The 16,361-nt window shown below is 36.3% G+C and overlaps 1 protein-coding gene across 4 annotated transcripts in view; it reads left to right on the top strand.

Annotated features, from left to right (window-relative positions):
* The window catches only part of NGLY1 (N-glycanase 1), a 61,627-nt gene extending 47,142 nt beyond the window's left edge, over window positions 1-14,485 (top strand). For 2 of the 4 annotated variants that reach the window (XM_010346549.3, XM_074405742.1), the window contains exons 8-12: window positions 812-922; window positions 2,244-2,408; window positions 5,739-5,924; window positions 13,173-13,350; window positions 13,785-14,485. In XM_010346549.3, the coding sequence (XP_010344851.2) occupies window positions 812-922; window positions 2,244-2,408; window positions 5,739-5,924; window positions 13,173-13,350; window positions 13,785-13,960 (816 nt within the window). In that variant the 3' untranslated portion in view covers window positions 13,961-14,485. The remainder of the gene's footprint in view (window positions 1-811; window positions 923-2,243; window positions 2,409-5,738; window positions 5,925-13,172; window positions 13,351-13,784) is intronic. The other 2 variants (XM_010346550.3, XM_039480252.2) reach the window with 2 other exon arrangements.
* Window positions 14,486-16,361: the final 1,876 nt, after the last annotated feature.

The following is a 16,361-nucleotide window of genomic DNA, read 5'->3' as shown; positions in this document are numbered from 1 at the left end:
TATATTCTCTTCAGTTTCTTTTACAGGCTTTCAAATTTTGTTTTATTTTATTTTTATTTAAAAAAAAAACTAGTGTTTTTTGAGGCAGAGTCTCACTCTTTTGCCCAGGCTGGAGTGCAGTGATGCAATCCCGGCTCACTGCAGTCTCCACCTTTCAGGTTCAAGCGATTCTCCTACCTCCGCCTCCCAAGTACCTGGGATTACAGGGACTCGCCACCGCACCTGGCTAATATTTTTGTACTTTTTTTAGTAGAGACAGAGAGGTTTCACCATGTTGGCCAGGCTGGTCTCAAACTCCTGACCTAAAATAATACTCCCACCTCAGCCTCCGAAAGTGCTGAGATTACAGGCATGAGCCACTGCACCTGGCCCCATGGCTTTTAAATTTTAAACAAAGGATAGTATTTTAAAAGTTGCATTTAAGGCCAGGCACGACACTCATGCTTGTAATCCCAGCACTTTGGGAGGCCAAGGTGGGTGGATCACCTGAGGCCAGGAGTTTGAGACCAGCCTGGCCAACCCATCTCTACTTTAAAAGATAACAAAAATTAGCCAGGCATGGTGGTGCGTGCCTGTACTCCCAGCTGCTTGGGAGGGAGGCTGAGACACTAGAATTGCTTGACCCTGGGAGGTGGAGGTTGCAGTGAGCTGAGATCGTGCTACTGCACTCTATCTAGCCTATGGAACGGAGCAAGACTTCGTCTCAAAAAAAAAATTTGCATTTAAAAATTACGTACATTCAAAATATTTAATAAGTAAAGGTTGATGGTTGTAATCTTGCTAAGCATTTGTATTCTGAAATTTGTTTTAGGTAGTCGATGTCACTTGGCGGTATTCCTGTAAACACGAAGAGGTGATTGCCAGAAGAACTAAGGTTAAAGAAGCATTACTTCGAGAAACTATTAATGGGCTTAATAAGCAGGTGTGTGGTGGCTGTCATTTTTGAAAGAAGTGTTGACATTTTTTATATAATCGAGAATAGCCGTTTATTAGCCCATTGAAATTCTTAAAGCAGTAGCATTATTTTGCAAGCAAGCATATTTTAATACGTTATATCTTTTTGTTCATTGGAAATTTTGATGACTCGTTTTAAATATTATGAGTTATTTCGGATTAAACTGTCTCATCTCAAAATTCTGTGAAACAAAATTTCAATATTTATAGTACCCAACATAAAAAGTATGTTGTGTTGTCTTATGTATCAATGTAACTGTGCCTTGGATATAATAACACACACTCATATTTATGTAGTATGTATGTACACACACACACATCCACGTGAGGAAATTTCTGAAGCAAGGCACAGGAAATTATTAACAATGACTACTTCTGAGGAGAGGAGCTGCGGTTCCAAAATGAAAGGTTCAATTTTTATTTTATACCTCCTTGATAGTACTGAAAATTTTAACTCTGTATGTTTGGTTTTTTTAATAACTTAATAAGCTATGAATTTTGGTGTCACAGGTAGTTAGAACAGGGCAGAGCACATGAATCCAATCAGTAATTATGATTCCAGGGAGGTTTCAGTCTGTTTTGAATTTGCTCTTACCCCTAATGTGTAGCCCTTCAGAGATCTTTACCTGAAAACCTGGAGTATTTGCTAGTACCCTTTGCTTTAGAAGACCCTGACCCTCAGTTTATTTTTACTCCAGCGCTGTAATTCAGCTACAAATTCTGCTTTGATTTCCAGCACTTTAGTCACCATTTTGTGCTTGGCTTCCCGGCCTCTTCTTACGCCACTTAAAAATTGACAAATGACTAGAAGGGAAAAGAAGTGCAGTATGTACCCTTCACCTCAATTCATTTCTTCTCTTGGAATCTTGACTTCTCAAGTTCTGGCTGCCTTGGTAGTTTTCTGTTGCATTCAAACAGGTGTTTATATGTGAGTGTTCTTGGTGTGTGTTTCCACTAGCTTTTTAGCTTTTCTCCACAAGACATTCTGACACAAGCCAGTCTATCTTATCCAGAAACAAGTTGCTACCTTCATTATAAATAAATCTAGGACAGTAGAGGTCATGGAGAGTTGGAAATCGGCATTAAATGATTTCCCAATGTAAAATTTATAAAATTATTTAAGTTTTCCACAATGTCCTTTTTATTTTCTGAATATATGTTTGAAAATAAAATTCATTACTTGTTTCAAGACCTCTTAAAATGCAAGTGTTTTAAGTATATTCCTGCTTAGAGATGGACCTATACATTCCCCTAATCTTAACAACTTTTTTTAAAAACATGAATTACAGAGGCAACTATCTTTGTCAGAGAACAGAAGGAAAGAACTTCTCCAGAGGATAATTGTGGAGCTTGTTGAATTTATTTCTCCCAAAACCCCTAAACCTGGAGAACTTGGTGGAAGAATATCTGGGTCAGTGGCTTGGAGAGTAGCCCGAGGTGAAATGGGTCTAGAGGTATTGAATTCATTCTAGCATGATGATCCTTTTACTTTCGTGCTTACTTTACTATGCAATTCCTATACTGTGCTCCAACTGCATTGACTATGACCTTTCAGTTATCTTTAGAGTAATTATTTTAAGATGCATACATTTGAAGAGAATCAATAACTGATTAACATAGCATAATCTTGTGTAAGAGTTAGCAAAGAGTTTTTAAAATGAGATTTAACTTTTTTTTTAACCTTATGTAAATTTTTAGTGCAGTATAATGATTACTGAAGAATATACAGGAAAATACACAAATTATAAGTGTACAGTTTAATAATTACAAATTTAACAGCCATGAAATTGCCAATCAGAATAAGAAATAGATCATTAGAACCACAGAAAGAAGCGTGAGTTTCTTTCCAGTCACTGCCTTACACCCTTGAAAATAATCATTATGCTGGCTTCTAACATTATATATTAGTTTTGCCTGTTATTGTGCTTTATATAAATGGAATCATATGGCATGTGCTGTTTTGTATTTAGCTTCTTTCATTCAGCTTTGTGTCAGTGAGATATATGTTGTAACATGTATGGTATGTTCTCATTTCTGTACTGTATAATATTTCACTGTATGAATGTAATTTTTCACTGTTGATGGCTATTTAGGTTGTTTCTAGTTTTGGCTGATGTAAATTGTGCTGCTCCGAACATTCAGATTTATGTTTTCAGTTAATATGTTCAGGCATTTTGTTGGATATATACCTAGGAGTGAAATTGCTAGGTAATGAGTATGAGTATATTCAGCCTTAGTAGATACTGCCAAACAATTTTTCAAAATGATTGTGCCAGCTTATACTCTCACCAGCAGTATATGAAATTTTTTGACATCTTTATGTACACTTGGTATCGTCTTTTTCATTTTAGCAATTCTGGTGGCATGTAGTAGTATCATGATTTTAATTTGCGTTTTGGTAATGACTAATTAGGTTGAATACCTGTTCTTTAAACTTTTGGATAGCCTCTTGTGAAGCGCTTAATTAGGTCTTTTAAAATGAGATTCTAATGCATTTAGAAGAATGCTGTTTTACTTTTTTCCTCGCCAGATGAGAACTTTATAGAGCGAGGAAAATACAGGATTTTGATAATTCAGCTGATGAAAGTCTATATTTCTTGGTATATGCTTGCATATATCTGTATTGGCTAGAAATTACTGTTGGTGGTATGATTACTGTTATATTAAAACCTATTTTAAGATATCACATGATTAATCTCCCAAAATTAAATGACAGTGGAAATATTATTTCTATAGGTAGGTCCTAAAGTTAAGAGTCTAGGTAAAAATCAGTGTAACGGGCATTAGGACATTATAGTAGACTGTCCTTTGCCCTTAGTGAGCTAAAGTTGAGTTACTGGTGAGCATTTAATGTAAATGTTTAGGAAATATGCAATGAAAAAATGCTTGAAAGGAAAATAACTCATCACAGTATCAGTCTCAAGCAGTTCCAAACTAAAGTTTTATTTATCTACTTTTTCTAAATTTTGCCATTGTTGCAACTCCTTTCTCTAGTAACAGAATATGTTTAAAAGGAGTGTATTATCCCTAATAAATCTTATGTTTGCTTTTTAATTTATCCCATCATCTGTAGCAGGCAGTTAAAAGCGTTGGTTCAGTCATGGGATTACAAGATCTAAATTTAACAAAGAATTCAAATCACTGCCGATGTAGTACGTTACAAGTATAAATCTAAATACAGGCAGTTAAAAAGAACCAATTTAATTCACAGCTGTCTTCAATTTAAAACATGGTTATCATTTAGGTTTTTATTTCATTTTGTTTTGTTTTTTGTTTGTGTATGTATGTGTGTGTGTGAGAGACAAAGTCTCACTCTGTTGCCAGGCTGGAGTGCAGTAGTGCGATCTTGGCTGAGTGCAGTGGTGCGATCTTGGCTCACTGCAGCCTCTGCCTCCTGGGTTCAAGCAGTTCTCTGCCTCAGCCTCCTGAGTAGCTGGGACTACAGGCGCGTGCCACCATGCCTGGCTAGTTTTCTGTATTTTTAGTAGAGATGTGGGTTTTACTTTGTTAGCCAGGATGGCCTTAATCTCCTGACCTCATGATCCACCCTCCTCAGCCCCCCAAAGGGTTGGGATTACAGGCGTGAGCCACCGTGCCCAGCCAGGTCTTCACTTCTTTTTATGAATGGGAGTGCTACGTCTTGCATGGCATGGAAGTTGAATAACTTTAAAAATGTGAATTGGGTTATATACCACATTGTTTTCCCTTTTGAAATTTTTGTTAAGTTTCTTAATTGCTAAAGACCATTTTAGGGCCATGGATTTAAAAGGAAATCATTTTTTTTCCTTTAGAAATGGATATTTGTTTTAAAAGTAAATAGAAAAACATTAATCTAAAAACTTTTGGAACTAAATATTGCAATCAGTTGGAAACAGAAAGAACATCGGTTATGTCATTTCCAGAAAGAAAAGTTTTATTTTGATCTTAGAATTAAAATATTTTATGAAATATCAATATTATTTTAGACTAGAATGCAAAGATTGCCTGGAATTTTAAGGTAAAAATACAAGCTTTTGTAATAATTTTGCACATGCAGAAGACTGTTACAAGCTATACCTCTCAGCTGCTCTCCCAGTTAGGGAATTAGGAAAGGACACTGAGGAAATGGTTGAGGACTGAGGATGAGGAAGAGTCAAGTATATGGAGAGTAGAAAGGACAGTATCCAGACAAAGGAATCAGCATGTGTCAAGGTCATGAGGCAAAATGAACTGGATTTTACTAAAGGAAAAGCAATATGATGTAAGTGTAGAAATGAAAGGGAAGAATAACAGGAAATTTGGTTGGAGAAGCAAGCAGAGTGAACCTATAGGGACTGGTAGCCTTGGTAAAGAGCTTGGAGTTGAAGTCACTGAAGAGAGTTAAGCAGGAAAGTGACTTATCCCAGTGTACATTTTTTCAAAAATCATTTTCATTGCTATATGGATCATGGATAGGAGAGGCAGGAGTTGAAAACTGGTGGTCAGCCTCAGGAGACAATTGTAGAAGTCCAAGTAGGAGGTAGTGGTGGTGGTAGAAAAGAAGAAAAATTAATGAATTAATTGAGCGCAAAATCACAGAAACCTAAGTCAGAGCTCATACTTCTTGTTTTTCTCCCTAGTAATGTTTGAAGCTATAACAACATCATACTGGTTATATTTAATTTATAAAATAATTTCCAAATTTTCCAGTGGCACCAATTTTTCTTTTCAATTTGAAGGATTCTTTTACAACTCTACTTAGTAATTTCTTTTTCTTTTTTACATCTTTCATAATGTTGAAAAACTAATTCTGCTTTCTTTTTAAGAGAAAAGAAACCTCGTTTATTCCCTCTGAAAATGAGAAGATTTCTAAACAGCTCCTCCTTTGTTATAATATTGTGAAAGATTGTTATGTTCGAGTTTCAAATAACAATCAAACCATTTCTGGATGGGAGAATGGCGTGTGGAAAATGGAATCTATATTCAGAAAAGTTGAAACCGACTGGCACATGGTAATTTAATGCATAAAACCATTTAAAACTTTTGTCATGGTATAAAAAAATACAGATTGGCTGCATTTTTTCAGTTGTACAAAATGTGAAAACTGATATATCAAACTTATTTCCAGTAATCCTTTAACCTGGGAAGGAAAATTCTATCCCCAATGTGTAATCAAAAGTCCACTAGAAATTCTTACATTTATATCAAGGAAGTATCTGTTTTCATCAAAGAGGATGAATTTAATTCTTTCATGGGGAAAAATAATCAAATGTATGATCAATCCATGTGACTGGTTTTTGCATGAATATATATATATAGTATATTGCTAATTAAGTCCTTCTTAATCTCTGTAACAGATGTGTATTGATTGCCCATTAAATGCAGGCTATTAGGGAGTATAATAGATTCAGTTCAAAATTTCAATAAGTTAAACATCTAACAGCCTTTCACTTCAAAGAATGTGAGTGATTGAGCAGCAGTAATAGTTATTTCTTCTCTGTATCTTAAAAACATAAGAAGAGGTTAGGACCATGGCAGTTCTCTTATACCAAGTTGCATATTGTCATCAGTCACATGCTAACAATAACAAATAAGAGGCTTAGCTTTAAAACTACGCGCTCTTTAGAAACACACCAAAATAAACTTAAAGCTATTCACATGACCTCAGTAGATCTGATCATATTGATAGATTTTCATGGAATTAGTTAACTTATAGGAAGCTTTTAAAGTTAATTTATCAAGTTACTTGAGTGGGAAGTTATTCATTTGTGAAATATATTAGCTAGACTACAAAATTGAGTCACAGATAAACAGCTGCTAGTGTTTATGAGCATCTATTATATGCTGTCACTGTACTAGGCATTAATCAAATTACAGAAGACATACAGTGGGAAGGTCTCTGCTTTTCTCTTTTTCAATCATAAGTTTTTGTTCCAAAACCAAACTTGCTTTTTAAACATAGAAATGTTCCGTTTAAATTACATTGCCTAATACTAAAAAAGCTGAGGTCTTTTGGTATTAAAGAATAACTTACAGGATTATTATTATTAGAAATTTTGGAATTTCCTTTAAAGAAATGCATGAAAATAAAAATAAAATGTAAAATTTTAAGATATCAGGCCGGGCGCGGTGGCTCAAGCCTGTAATCCCAGCACTCTGGGAGGCCGAGGCGGGTGGATCACGAGGTCGAGAGATCGAGACCATCCTGGTCAACATGGTGAAACCCCGTCTCTACTAAAAATACAAAAAATTAGCTGGGCATGGTGGCACGTGCCTGTAATCCCTGCTACTCAGGAGGCTGAGGCAGGAGAATTGCCTGAACCCAGGAGGCGGAGGTTGCGGTGAGCCGAGATCGCGCCATTGCACTCCAGCCTGGGTAACAAGAGCGAAACTCTGTCTCAAAAAAAAAAAAAAAAAATTTTAAGATAAGTGTAATTCGTTTGTATAGAGATGAGAGAGAATGAACATCTTCTGGAAGGCTATCTGTAGCCTAAGAATTTCTCTGAACAGAAAGCAAGATAAAATAAAAGTGTTATTTATCCAATGGCTAGTCTATACTTGCTGAAATGGAGAAAAATCACGTGTTTCCTCCTAACTAGCAATGTTAATAAAGTAGTAATGATGGGAAAAACAGTGATGTGTTACAGAAGATGTGATATGCCAAGAAACAGAGCTACTCTATAGAGTATTTCTTCTTTGTGTTATACACTCATTTGTTCATCAGCAAACTGGTACTATTGCGCCAGGCATTGTTCTCAGTTACATGGACAAAAAGATGATTCCTGCTCTCACGATCTAACAAGGGAAGCCAAAGCATAAACAGCCATCTTAACCATGATGCAGAGTGCTATAATAAGGATATCAACACATTGCTATGGAAACAGCGAGGTGGGAGTAATTAGTTCTGGCTATGGGAGTTGGGCAAACGAGCAGATGACATTTGAGCTGGATGCTGAAGGATGAGTAGGTGTTCGTCAGGCAAGGAAACAAACAAACAAAAGAGGTATAGGGTATGTGACATGTTTCGAGATCTCCAAATAGACCATTGCAGCCAGAGAGGATCTATCGTATGAGTAAGATTTGAATAATGTAAATGAGAGACAAAGGTCATTAAATAGAAAACACACCCCAATTCAAGTAAACTTATGTCTTGATATATTTTTATGAATGGTACCATTTTTTTAAGTTGGATTAATTCATCTCTAGCTACAATATTTAGTATCAAATGAAAAGTACTAGACACTTTATAGAGAATGATAACTTGGAAGTAACAGTTGTCATAACTTGGATATTCTGTCTAAATCAGTATTTCTGGTTCTGTACTAGCACGCCCCCAATTAGGGATTTTCTGGCTCTGTTGAATAGTAAAGCTATTTCTCACCACACCTTTTCTCAGTAATCTCCAACTAGGTATCGTGACAGATCACATGCAGCCTGCTTTCAGAGTTTTAGAACAGATTCTTCACCTCTCAGTATTTAGCAAATAACATTGTTCGGTAATATCTGAAATGAAAAGAATATAAAAACTAAATCAAGAGAACCGGTAAGCTTTTTGGGAGGCGAGTGATAACACCTTGATGAAAGCAATGTGAATAGCTTCCTAACTAATCTCCCTCCATCTGCCCTAATCCTTTCAAAGCTGTGATCTATGCTATCACTAAAGAAACCTTTACAAAACCTTAATCCTTAACTTACCGCTCTTAGAGTAAGACATAGCTCCAAGTCTTTTCCAAATCTGATCCTTGCCTTCTCCTCTGGCTTTGCCTTGCACTGTGCTACCCCTTGCTCTCTGCATTGCAGATGTATTGCCCCTTCTCCCTTCTCCACAGAACCTCCTCTACTTCTCTTTTTGGATTAATTTATTCCTAACCTCACCACTTGGCCCAAGCCTCACTCCCGCAGGTCCCAGCAGACTGAATCCATTTCCCTCTTTATAGATTCCTTTCACCATGTACCTCTCTTCAATGACATTTATTCAACAAATACATATGAGAATAAATTACTTGCCTCTTTCCCATTAGATTGTAAACAGTTCTCAGGGAGAGACCCTGTCTTTTTCTACTCACTGTTGTACTCTCAGTGTTCGTATATCTGGCATTAGTGCTTGATACATAATAAGTGTTTAGTATTAAAGATTGGTGAATGTAGAAATGTATGTGACGTAAATTCTGTATCACCCTAGGGCTATGTAGAGCACTGTAAACACTTTCTTAGATCCTTTTTGGTTTTGATCAGTTTTACTCCTTTCTTTGTCACTACAGTCATTTTAGCTTTTTTTTTATGCTTGGCATTATGTCAGGAATTCATTCAGCACTCAGCAAATACAGACATTGTCAAATATTGTGCTTGGCATCAGATGTAATGATGAATTAAGAGGCAAGCCTCAAGCAGCTGGTATAAGTGAAAGACATGTGGGCCAACTGTTTAGATTAATGGGGTAAATGGTAGAAGAATATGTGTTTATTTATGTTACTGAGGGAAAGAAGACAGAAACAAGAGCCACTAACACCCTGAGTCTGAGTAGTAAAAAATACCTCATACTTCAAGTGTGTGGTTTTTTTTTTTTTCTGTTCTCTTTACAACAATCAGCTCAGACCTCTGTGACCAAATATGTAGGGGGGTTTCCCCAAAACAAGCAAGCAAGCAGTTCTGCAGTAGAACCAGCTGAGTGACCTCTAACGCAATCAGTTCTAACATGATCTACCCTAGACACACAGGTCTTGTTCTCATGCAGAAGTATATGCCTGTATGTGCTTACCGACATCGAAAAGGAGCAAGAGTGGGTCACTGGTGGTAGGAGGAGTGGAGTGGTATATATAGAATACAGGAGAAAACATCCATGATTTCTGACTTTACTAGTACTCCTGCTTAAGTTGGGTAGCGACACTCACCTCTTAGAGACCTGCAGATTACAAAACCAAGATTATAGAATGCACACAATACACTTGAAACTTTTTTTAAAAACCAACAGGCAAAAATGTGTATCAAATAACTCACAACATTAGGAACAATCAGTGGTGGTAAAAAAAAATTTTTTTCTCTACACCAGATAAGTGAGTGAGTGCTTTTTTTCCTTTTAAATAAATTATAGTTTATTTGTGATTGTGTTGGTATTATACATAGACAGGACCACAATTGGAGGTTTTTTTGTTTGTTTGTTTGAGATGGAGTTTTGCTCTTGTTGCCCAGGCTGGAGTACAATGACACGGTATCATCTCACTGCAACCTCTGCCTCCCAGGTTCAAGCGATTCTCCTGCCTCAGCCTTCCTTAGTAGCTGGGATTACAGGCATGTGCCACCACACCCAGCTAATTTTGTATTTTTAGTAGAGACAGGATTTCTCCAAGTTGGTCAGGCTGATCTTGAACTCCGGGCCTCAGGTGATCTGCCTGCCTCGGCCTCCCAAAGTTCTGGGATTACAGGAATGAGCCACCCCGCCCAGCCAGTTGGAGGTTTTTTATAAATTCTGTTGTTGCCAGGGCACAGTGGGTCTTTGGGAGGCCAAGGTGGGCAGATCACCTGAGGTCGGGAGTTCAAGACAAGCCTGACTAACATGGAGAAACCTTATCTCTTAAAAAAACAAAAAACAAAAAACCTATTGTTTTGGTACTTTTTAGTTTACCAACTGAGTATACGTATTCTTGGTAACTTTCTAGCACCTCTAAAAATGAGTCTTTCACAGAATATATTGTACAAAAAAGATGATACGAATTTTCTGTATAAATCGCGTCTGTTTTATCTCCGTATACTGTTTCTTTAACATGAGACCTTTTTTATTTTGCTCATAGTATGTTTGAATGTTTAAACATTTAAGTATTGAATCATAAATTCTGTCTTATTCTTTAACTTTCTTGTCTTAAAAGCTGATGATGCCTTTAGGACTGAAAATTTTGTCTTTAACAGATGCTCTCAGGCATGTTCAACAGCTATTAGAAACCTTCTCTTGCAGTTAAAACTGCAGTCTGCCCCAGACCCACTCATAATTAAGGCACTTACTGGAGTAAGCTAGATATTTGAAGTTTACCTAACTTCAACCTATCATATTTTAGATCCACACTTTTGAGGGACATCTGAAACTAGTGAGCTCTGAAAATATACAAGATACAGTAATGGATACTGAAACATAAATTGGAGTGTATCTCTTAATATTTCTGTCTTAAGATTACTTTGCTCAAGTCTTTTATTTCTTTTAGTTCACCTTTCTTCCAGTAACCTCTCTGTTTGACTTTTCTTTCTCAGATATCCCCCTTTGCTAGCCACTCCTTTAAAGGAGCAATTAACCTGTGCATAACCCAGATGCCTGATAGTTTAGGGTGGGTGAAACTAATGAATCCCAGGGAACACTGGTGGAGTCCTGAGTCCCACATCTTCCTTACAAACAGCTATAAGATTAATGGGCACACCTGGAAGAAAAATAGCTATAGGTTATTTGTCAAATAGATAGTGACTAGAATACTATCAGTGATTGATTTTTTACTTGATGAGTAAAGACCAGAATATAGAACAGTACATGTAATAGGATATTCCATAGCAGATGTATTTTATATGGTATTTTCAACTATTTGCCTCCGAGCTAGAGTATGAGTTAGATATTTCTAAAAAGATCAAGTCTAACGTATATACAGATCTTTAATACTTAATAAATACTTAATATTTACTGAATATTTTTATCTTTTTTTTAGACAGAGTCTCGCTCTGTCGCCCGGGTTAGAGTGCAGTGGCACGATCTCACTGACTGCAACCTCCACCTCCCTGGTTCAAGCAGTTGTCATATATGAGCCTCCTGAGTAGCTGGGATTACAGGCGTGTGCCAACATGCCCAGCTAATTTTTGTATTTTTAGTAGAGACAGGGTTCTACCATGTTGGCCAGGCTGGTCTTGAACTCCTGTCCTCAAGTGATCCAACTGCCTCAGCCTCCCAAAGTGCTGGGATTACAGGTGTGAGTGACCACGCCTGGCCCTAAATGCTTTTATGAATCCAGAAACTGTGCCCCCAGAGAGCTTATGATTTGTTGAAGGTAGGTCAGAGTATTGGCAGTATAAAGGTACAGTATAGTATAAAAGAATATAAAGGGCCATTGGCAGTTCAAGGTGGGATGAAATTGAGGAGGATTTTTAAAGCTAATAGATTCGACTTAATGCAATAGCCAGGTACTTGCTGTACATTTTAAACCAGGCAGACAAAGAAAGTGGGATTTTAAAACACTAGTCTGATTAGAGCTGGGCACAATAGCTTACCCCTATAATCTCAGCAACTCAGGAGACTGAGGCTGGTGTTCAAAAACAGCTTGGGCAACATAGAGACGTCATCTCTAAAAAAATTTTCAGTTAGGCAGGCATGGTGGTTGGAGGCTGAGGCAAAAGGGTCGTTTGAACCCAAGAGTTCGAGGCTGCAGTGAGCTATGATTACACTTGAGTGTAAGGTTCAAACTATAGTAGTAAGTGCATTAGTAGTGAATAAGTAGTTTCTTTTCGAGAATTATTTTTTAAAAATACATAGATTTTTGTGGAAATTTAGACATAAAGGATGCACAGCTGAAGAGTCATAGTCTTAGGGGTTTGAGCATGGTTGAATAGAGTGACCTGTGAAAGACCAAGGCTGTGGATGTCAGTTTCCATGACAGTGTTTTGAGGACTGTAGACGAAAGTAAGAGAGAGGATGAGCTGGAAACAGCCAGTAGACTTAGATGCCTTAAATAGCATACACTTAACGTGCTAAAGGGCATTAATGAAGGCACAGAGAACATGGAATTTATAGAAGTGAGCATGGATATCACCTTTTAAACCATTAGTTAGCAATGGCTGAGGTATTTTCTTGATTTAGAGGCTATATTTCATGCTAGGAAAGCTTACATGAAAATCCAAACTTAGAAAAGAAATAAAAATTAAGGAGTAGTTGCATTTAAAAGAGTTCTTTGTTTTTCAGCAGGATTAATCATAAAACTCATTTTAAAGAGTTGAACTTCTTAATATAAAAGAATATGATTTTTGAAAATTTGGTTAGTATGCAGTCCTTTAGAGCTACGCTTACTGGGGACATCTGCATTCAAATAATACCTTTCTTCTAGGGCAAAAGATGCCACGGGAAAAATTGTCAGAAAAAAATGTTCGCAGTAAGAACCTTTTCAACAGGGAAAAGTTAGTTTTTAAATAACCACTTGTATACTCCCCTGTGACAGTAATAGTCTTCACTAAGTTTGTTTTCTGTACTATTTCATTATTTCTGACAGTTCCCTTCTCCCCATCCCTACTCCTTATAGGTATATCTGGCCCGAAAGGAAGGATCATCTTTTGCTTATATTTCCTGGAAGTTTGAGTGTGGATCGGTTGGCCTAAAAGTAGATAGCATTTCTATTAGAACAAGTAGTCAAACTTTTCAGACTGGAACAGTAGAGTGGAAATTGCGATCTGATACAGCACGAGTAGAACTGACAGGAGGTAAGCATTTGACTAGAGAATTAATCATGAAATATATATATTTACCAATCTGAAGACTAATTGTACTTACTTGAAATGTAGCGCTAACTTTTTCATACCCAAGACTTATTGATACTATCTCAGTAAAAAAAAAAAAAAAAGTTAACAAAAGCCTGTGTGATGCCATTGTAACAGAAAGGCTGATGTTTTCTGTTGTGAAATACAATCCAAGGAAAAAAATCTTTTTTTTTTTTTTGTTTGTTTCAAAGGATGTATTTCTTCCATAAAGAATAATTAAATTTTTTAGATATTTTAAAATATTTAAATATTTTTAAAAGGTTTAAATATTTTTAAAGGTTTAACTTATACATCAGCCTATATAAAATGCATTTCAAAACTATCTGTGTTCTTTAAATTACCAAAAGCAAAATGTTAATTTTTTTTCCCTCTAACAGATAAAAATCTTCACTCCTATGCTGATTTTTCTGGTGCCACTGAAGTTATTTTGGAAGCAGAATTAAGCGGAGGAGATGGTGATATCGCCTGGCAGCACACCCAGCTGTTTAGACAAAGCTTAAATGACCATGAAGAAAATTGTTTGGAGATAATTATAAAATTCAGTGACCTTTGAGAACTTGAACATTATAGAAAAAAGCTGGCAGTAATCAAGGAGTTACTGAAGTAGTCTGTTGGTTCAGTGCATGCTTAGTTGGCAATTACCACCCTGTGCTAGCATATTTCTTTTGCTAGCTATCCATCATGTAACCCTCATGAAAAATTATCTTTATACTGTGGACTATAATAAAATCCTGAATTAAAAGTCTTTCTTCCATATGTGACTATAATTTGGAGTAAAGTCTTGTTGACACAATATGGGATTTTAATATAAAAACTATAAGTATGATTTTAAAAGTTGAATGATAGTATTCATGATTAAATGCTATTCATGATTATGATAAAATCTTGGGCTTATAATAGTAATTTGACATTTTCTGATCAGCCATTAATTTCTTCATAAGTGATTGAGTTAGAGTCTCCTAATATTTTTAATTTTTAATGTGAAAGTATAGTATCTCATAAATTATATAATGCATGAAAATTTATATGATTGTAAATATGTAGGCATTTAAGAAATAAAATGAATTATTTTGCCTTACATCTTTTTAGTGGTTATTTTGGCTAAATAAAACTTTTTACTTTTTGCTGAACATTGAAAAATACTTGAATAGATATGAGTTATGAAAACGTTTAACATCAATAGCATAAATTAAAAGGTACATTTTAAATTTCATAATACGTGGACATTTTGAAAATGCCTTACCTTTGAAAAATACATATTTATTTATTTATTTTTTTTTTAGATGGAGTCTTGCTCTGTCACCAGGCTGGAGTGCAGTGGTATGATCTCAGCTCACTGCAGCCTCCACCTACCAGGTTCAAGTAATTCTCTTGCCTCAGCTTCCCAAGTAGCTGGGACTATAGGTATGCACTACCACACCCGGCTGATTTTTTTGTATTTCTAGTAGAGACAGAGTTTCACTGTGTTGGCCAGGATGCTCTCGGTCTCCTGACCTTGTGATCCACCCACCTTGGGCTCCCAAAGTGTTGGGGTTACAGGTGTGAGCCACCACACCCAGCCGCCTTTGAGTTATATTTTTACCTCATTGAATAAAATATTTTTGACTTTAAAACTATGTAACTATATTATACAGTATATACTGTATCAAGAGTTTTTATGTATGTTCTATATAACCTCTTAAGTTTAGTGAACATTTATTAAGCATTTATGTATAAAGCATTGTGATAGCACTATAGAGGAAGCAGTGGTGAAAATGACACAGCCCCAAGCCTCCAAAATCCTTTGTGATATTCTGCAAAGTGAGTTCTTAACTCTTTATACAAGAAAAGGACATCCTCAGAGAGTCTTACCTTGTGCCACTTACCTAGAACATGACATGTATTACAAAATAAGATGCTGAAATGAAAGTCTTACATTTGCTTTATTCTTTTTTTCTTTTTAGAGATGAGATCTTCGGTGTTGCCTAGGCTGCTCGGGACTCCTGGGCTTAAGCCATCCTCTCACCTCACCCTTCCAAACAGCTGAGACTATAGGCATGCACCATTGCTTCCAGCTTATATTTGCTTTGTGATTGCAGTAAAACTCTGTTTAGAATCACTTTTTGCTTAAAAGTTATATTTCAAAAGAAGTAATGTATGCATCTGAAATTATTAATAGGTCTTGAATATAAGAACGTTTTTTGGAACTCTCTAAGTTATTTTAGCCTATAGTAGCCAAGTACTTAAGATTGGAGAGACCTGACACTTACGTGTCTTGTGGTATCTATTGGGACAGTGAGTATCTTGATCATATGGGCTAATCCTGTTAACTGGCCTGAGAAAACCTAGAACTTTTCAAGCAGTTTTATAAGGATGGTCATAGAATGTAGGAACTCAACTGAATGGATGCATTCCAACTTTTACTGTGGCTTTAAGCAGAAAAAAATGATTGGAGTCCAAATGTTTTATGTCGTTATAGAGTTAAACTGTCAAAAAGAAAAGGTAGTTGCACACTTTTTTTCTGAATATTTTTCAATATATATACATATTCTTTATTTTACTTTAAGTTCTGGGATACAAGTGCAAAACGTATAGGTTTGTTACATAGATACACGTGTGCCATAGTGGTTTGCTGCACCTATCAGCCTGTCATTTAGGTTTTAAGCCCTGCATGAATTAGCTATTTGTCCTAATGCTCTCCCTCCCTTTGTACTCCACCCCATGACTGGCCCAGGTGTGTGTTCCCCTCCCTGTGTTCATGTATTCTCATTGTTCAACTCCCACTTACGAGTGAGAACATGTGGCATTTTTTTTTTCTGTTCCTGTGTTAGGTTGCTAAGGATGATGGCTTCCAGCTTCATCCATGTCCCTGCAAAGGATGTGATCTCATTCCTTTCTCTGGCTGCATAGTATTCCATGCTGTATATGTACCACATTTTTTTTAATCCACTCTGTCATTGATAGGTGTTTGGGTT

Source organism: Saimiri boliviensis, chromosome 9, assembly GCF_048565385.1.
Source record: "Saimiri boliviensis isolate mSaiBol1 chromosome 9, mSaiBol1.pri, whole genome shotgun sequence".
NCBI classification, from domain to species: Eukaryota; Metazoa; Chordata; class Mammalia; order Primates; family Cebidae; genus Saimiri; species Saimiri boliviensis.
Note: the sequence above shows the minus strand (reverse complement) of the source record. Positions and strands in the feature narration are given on the sequence as shown.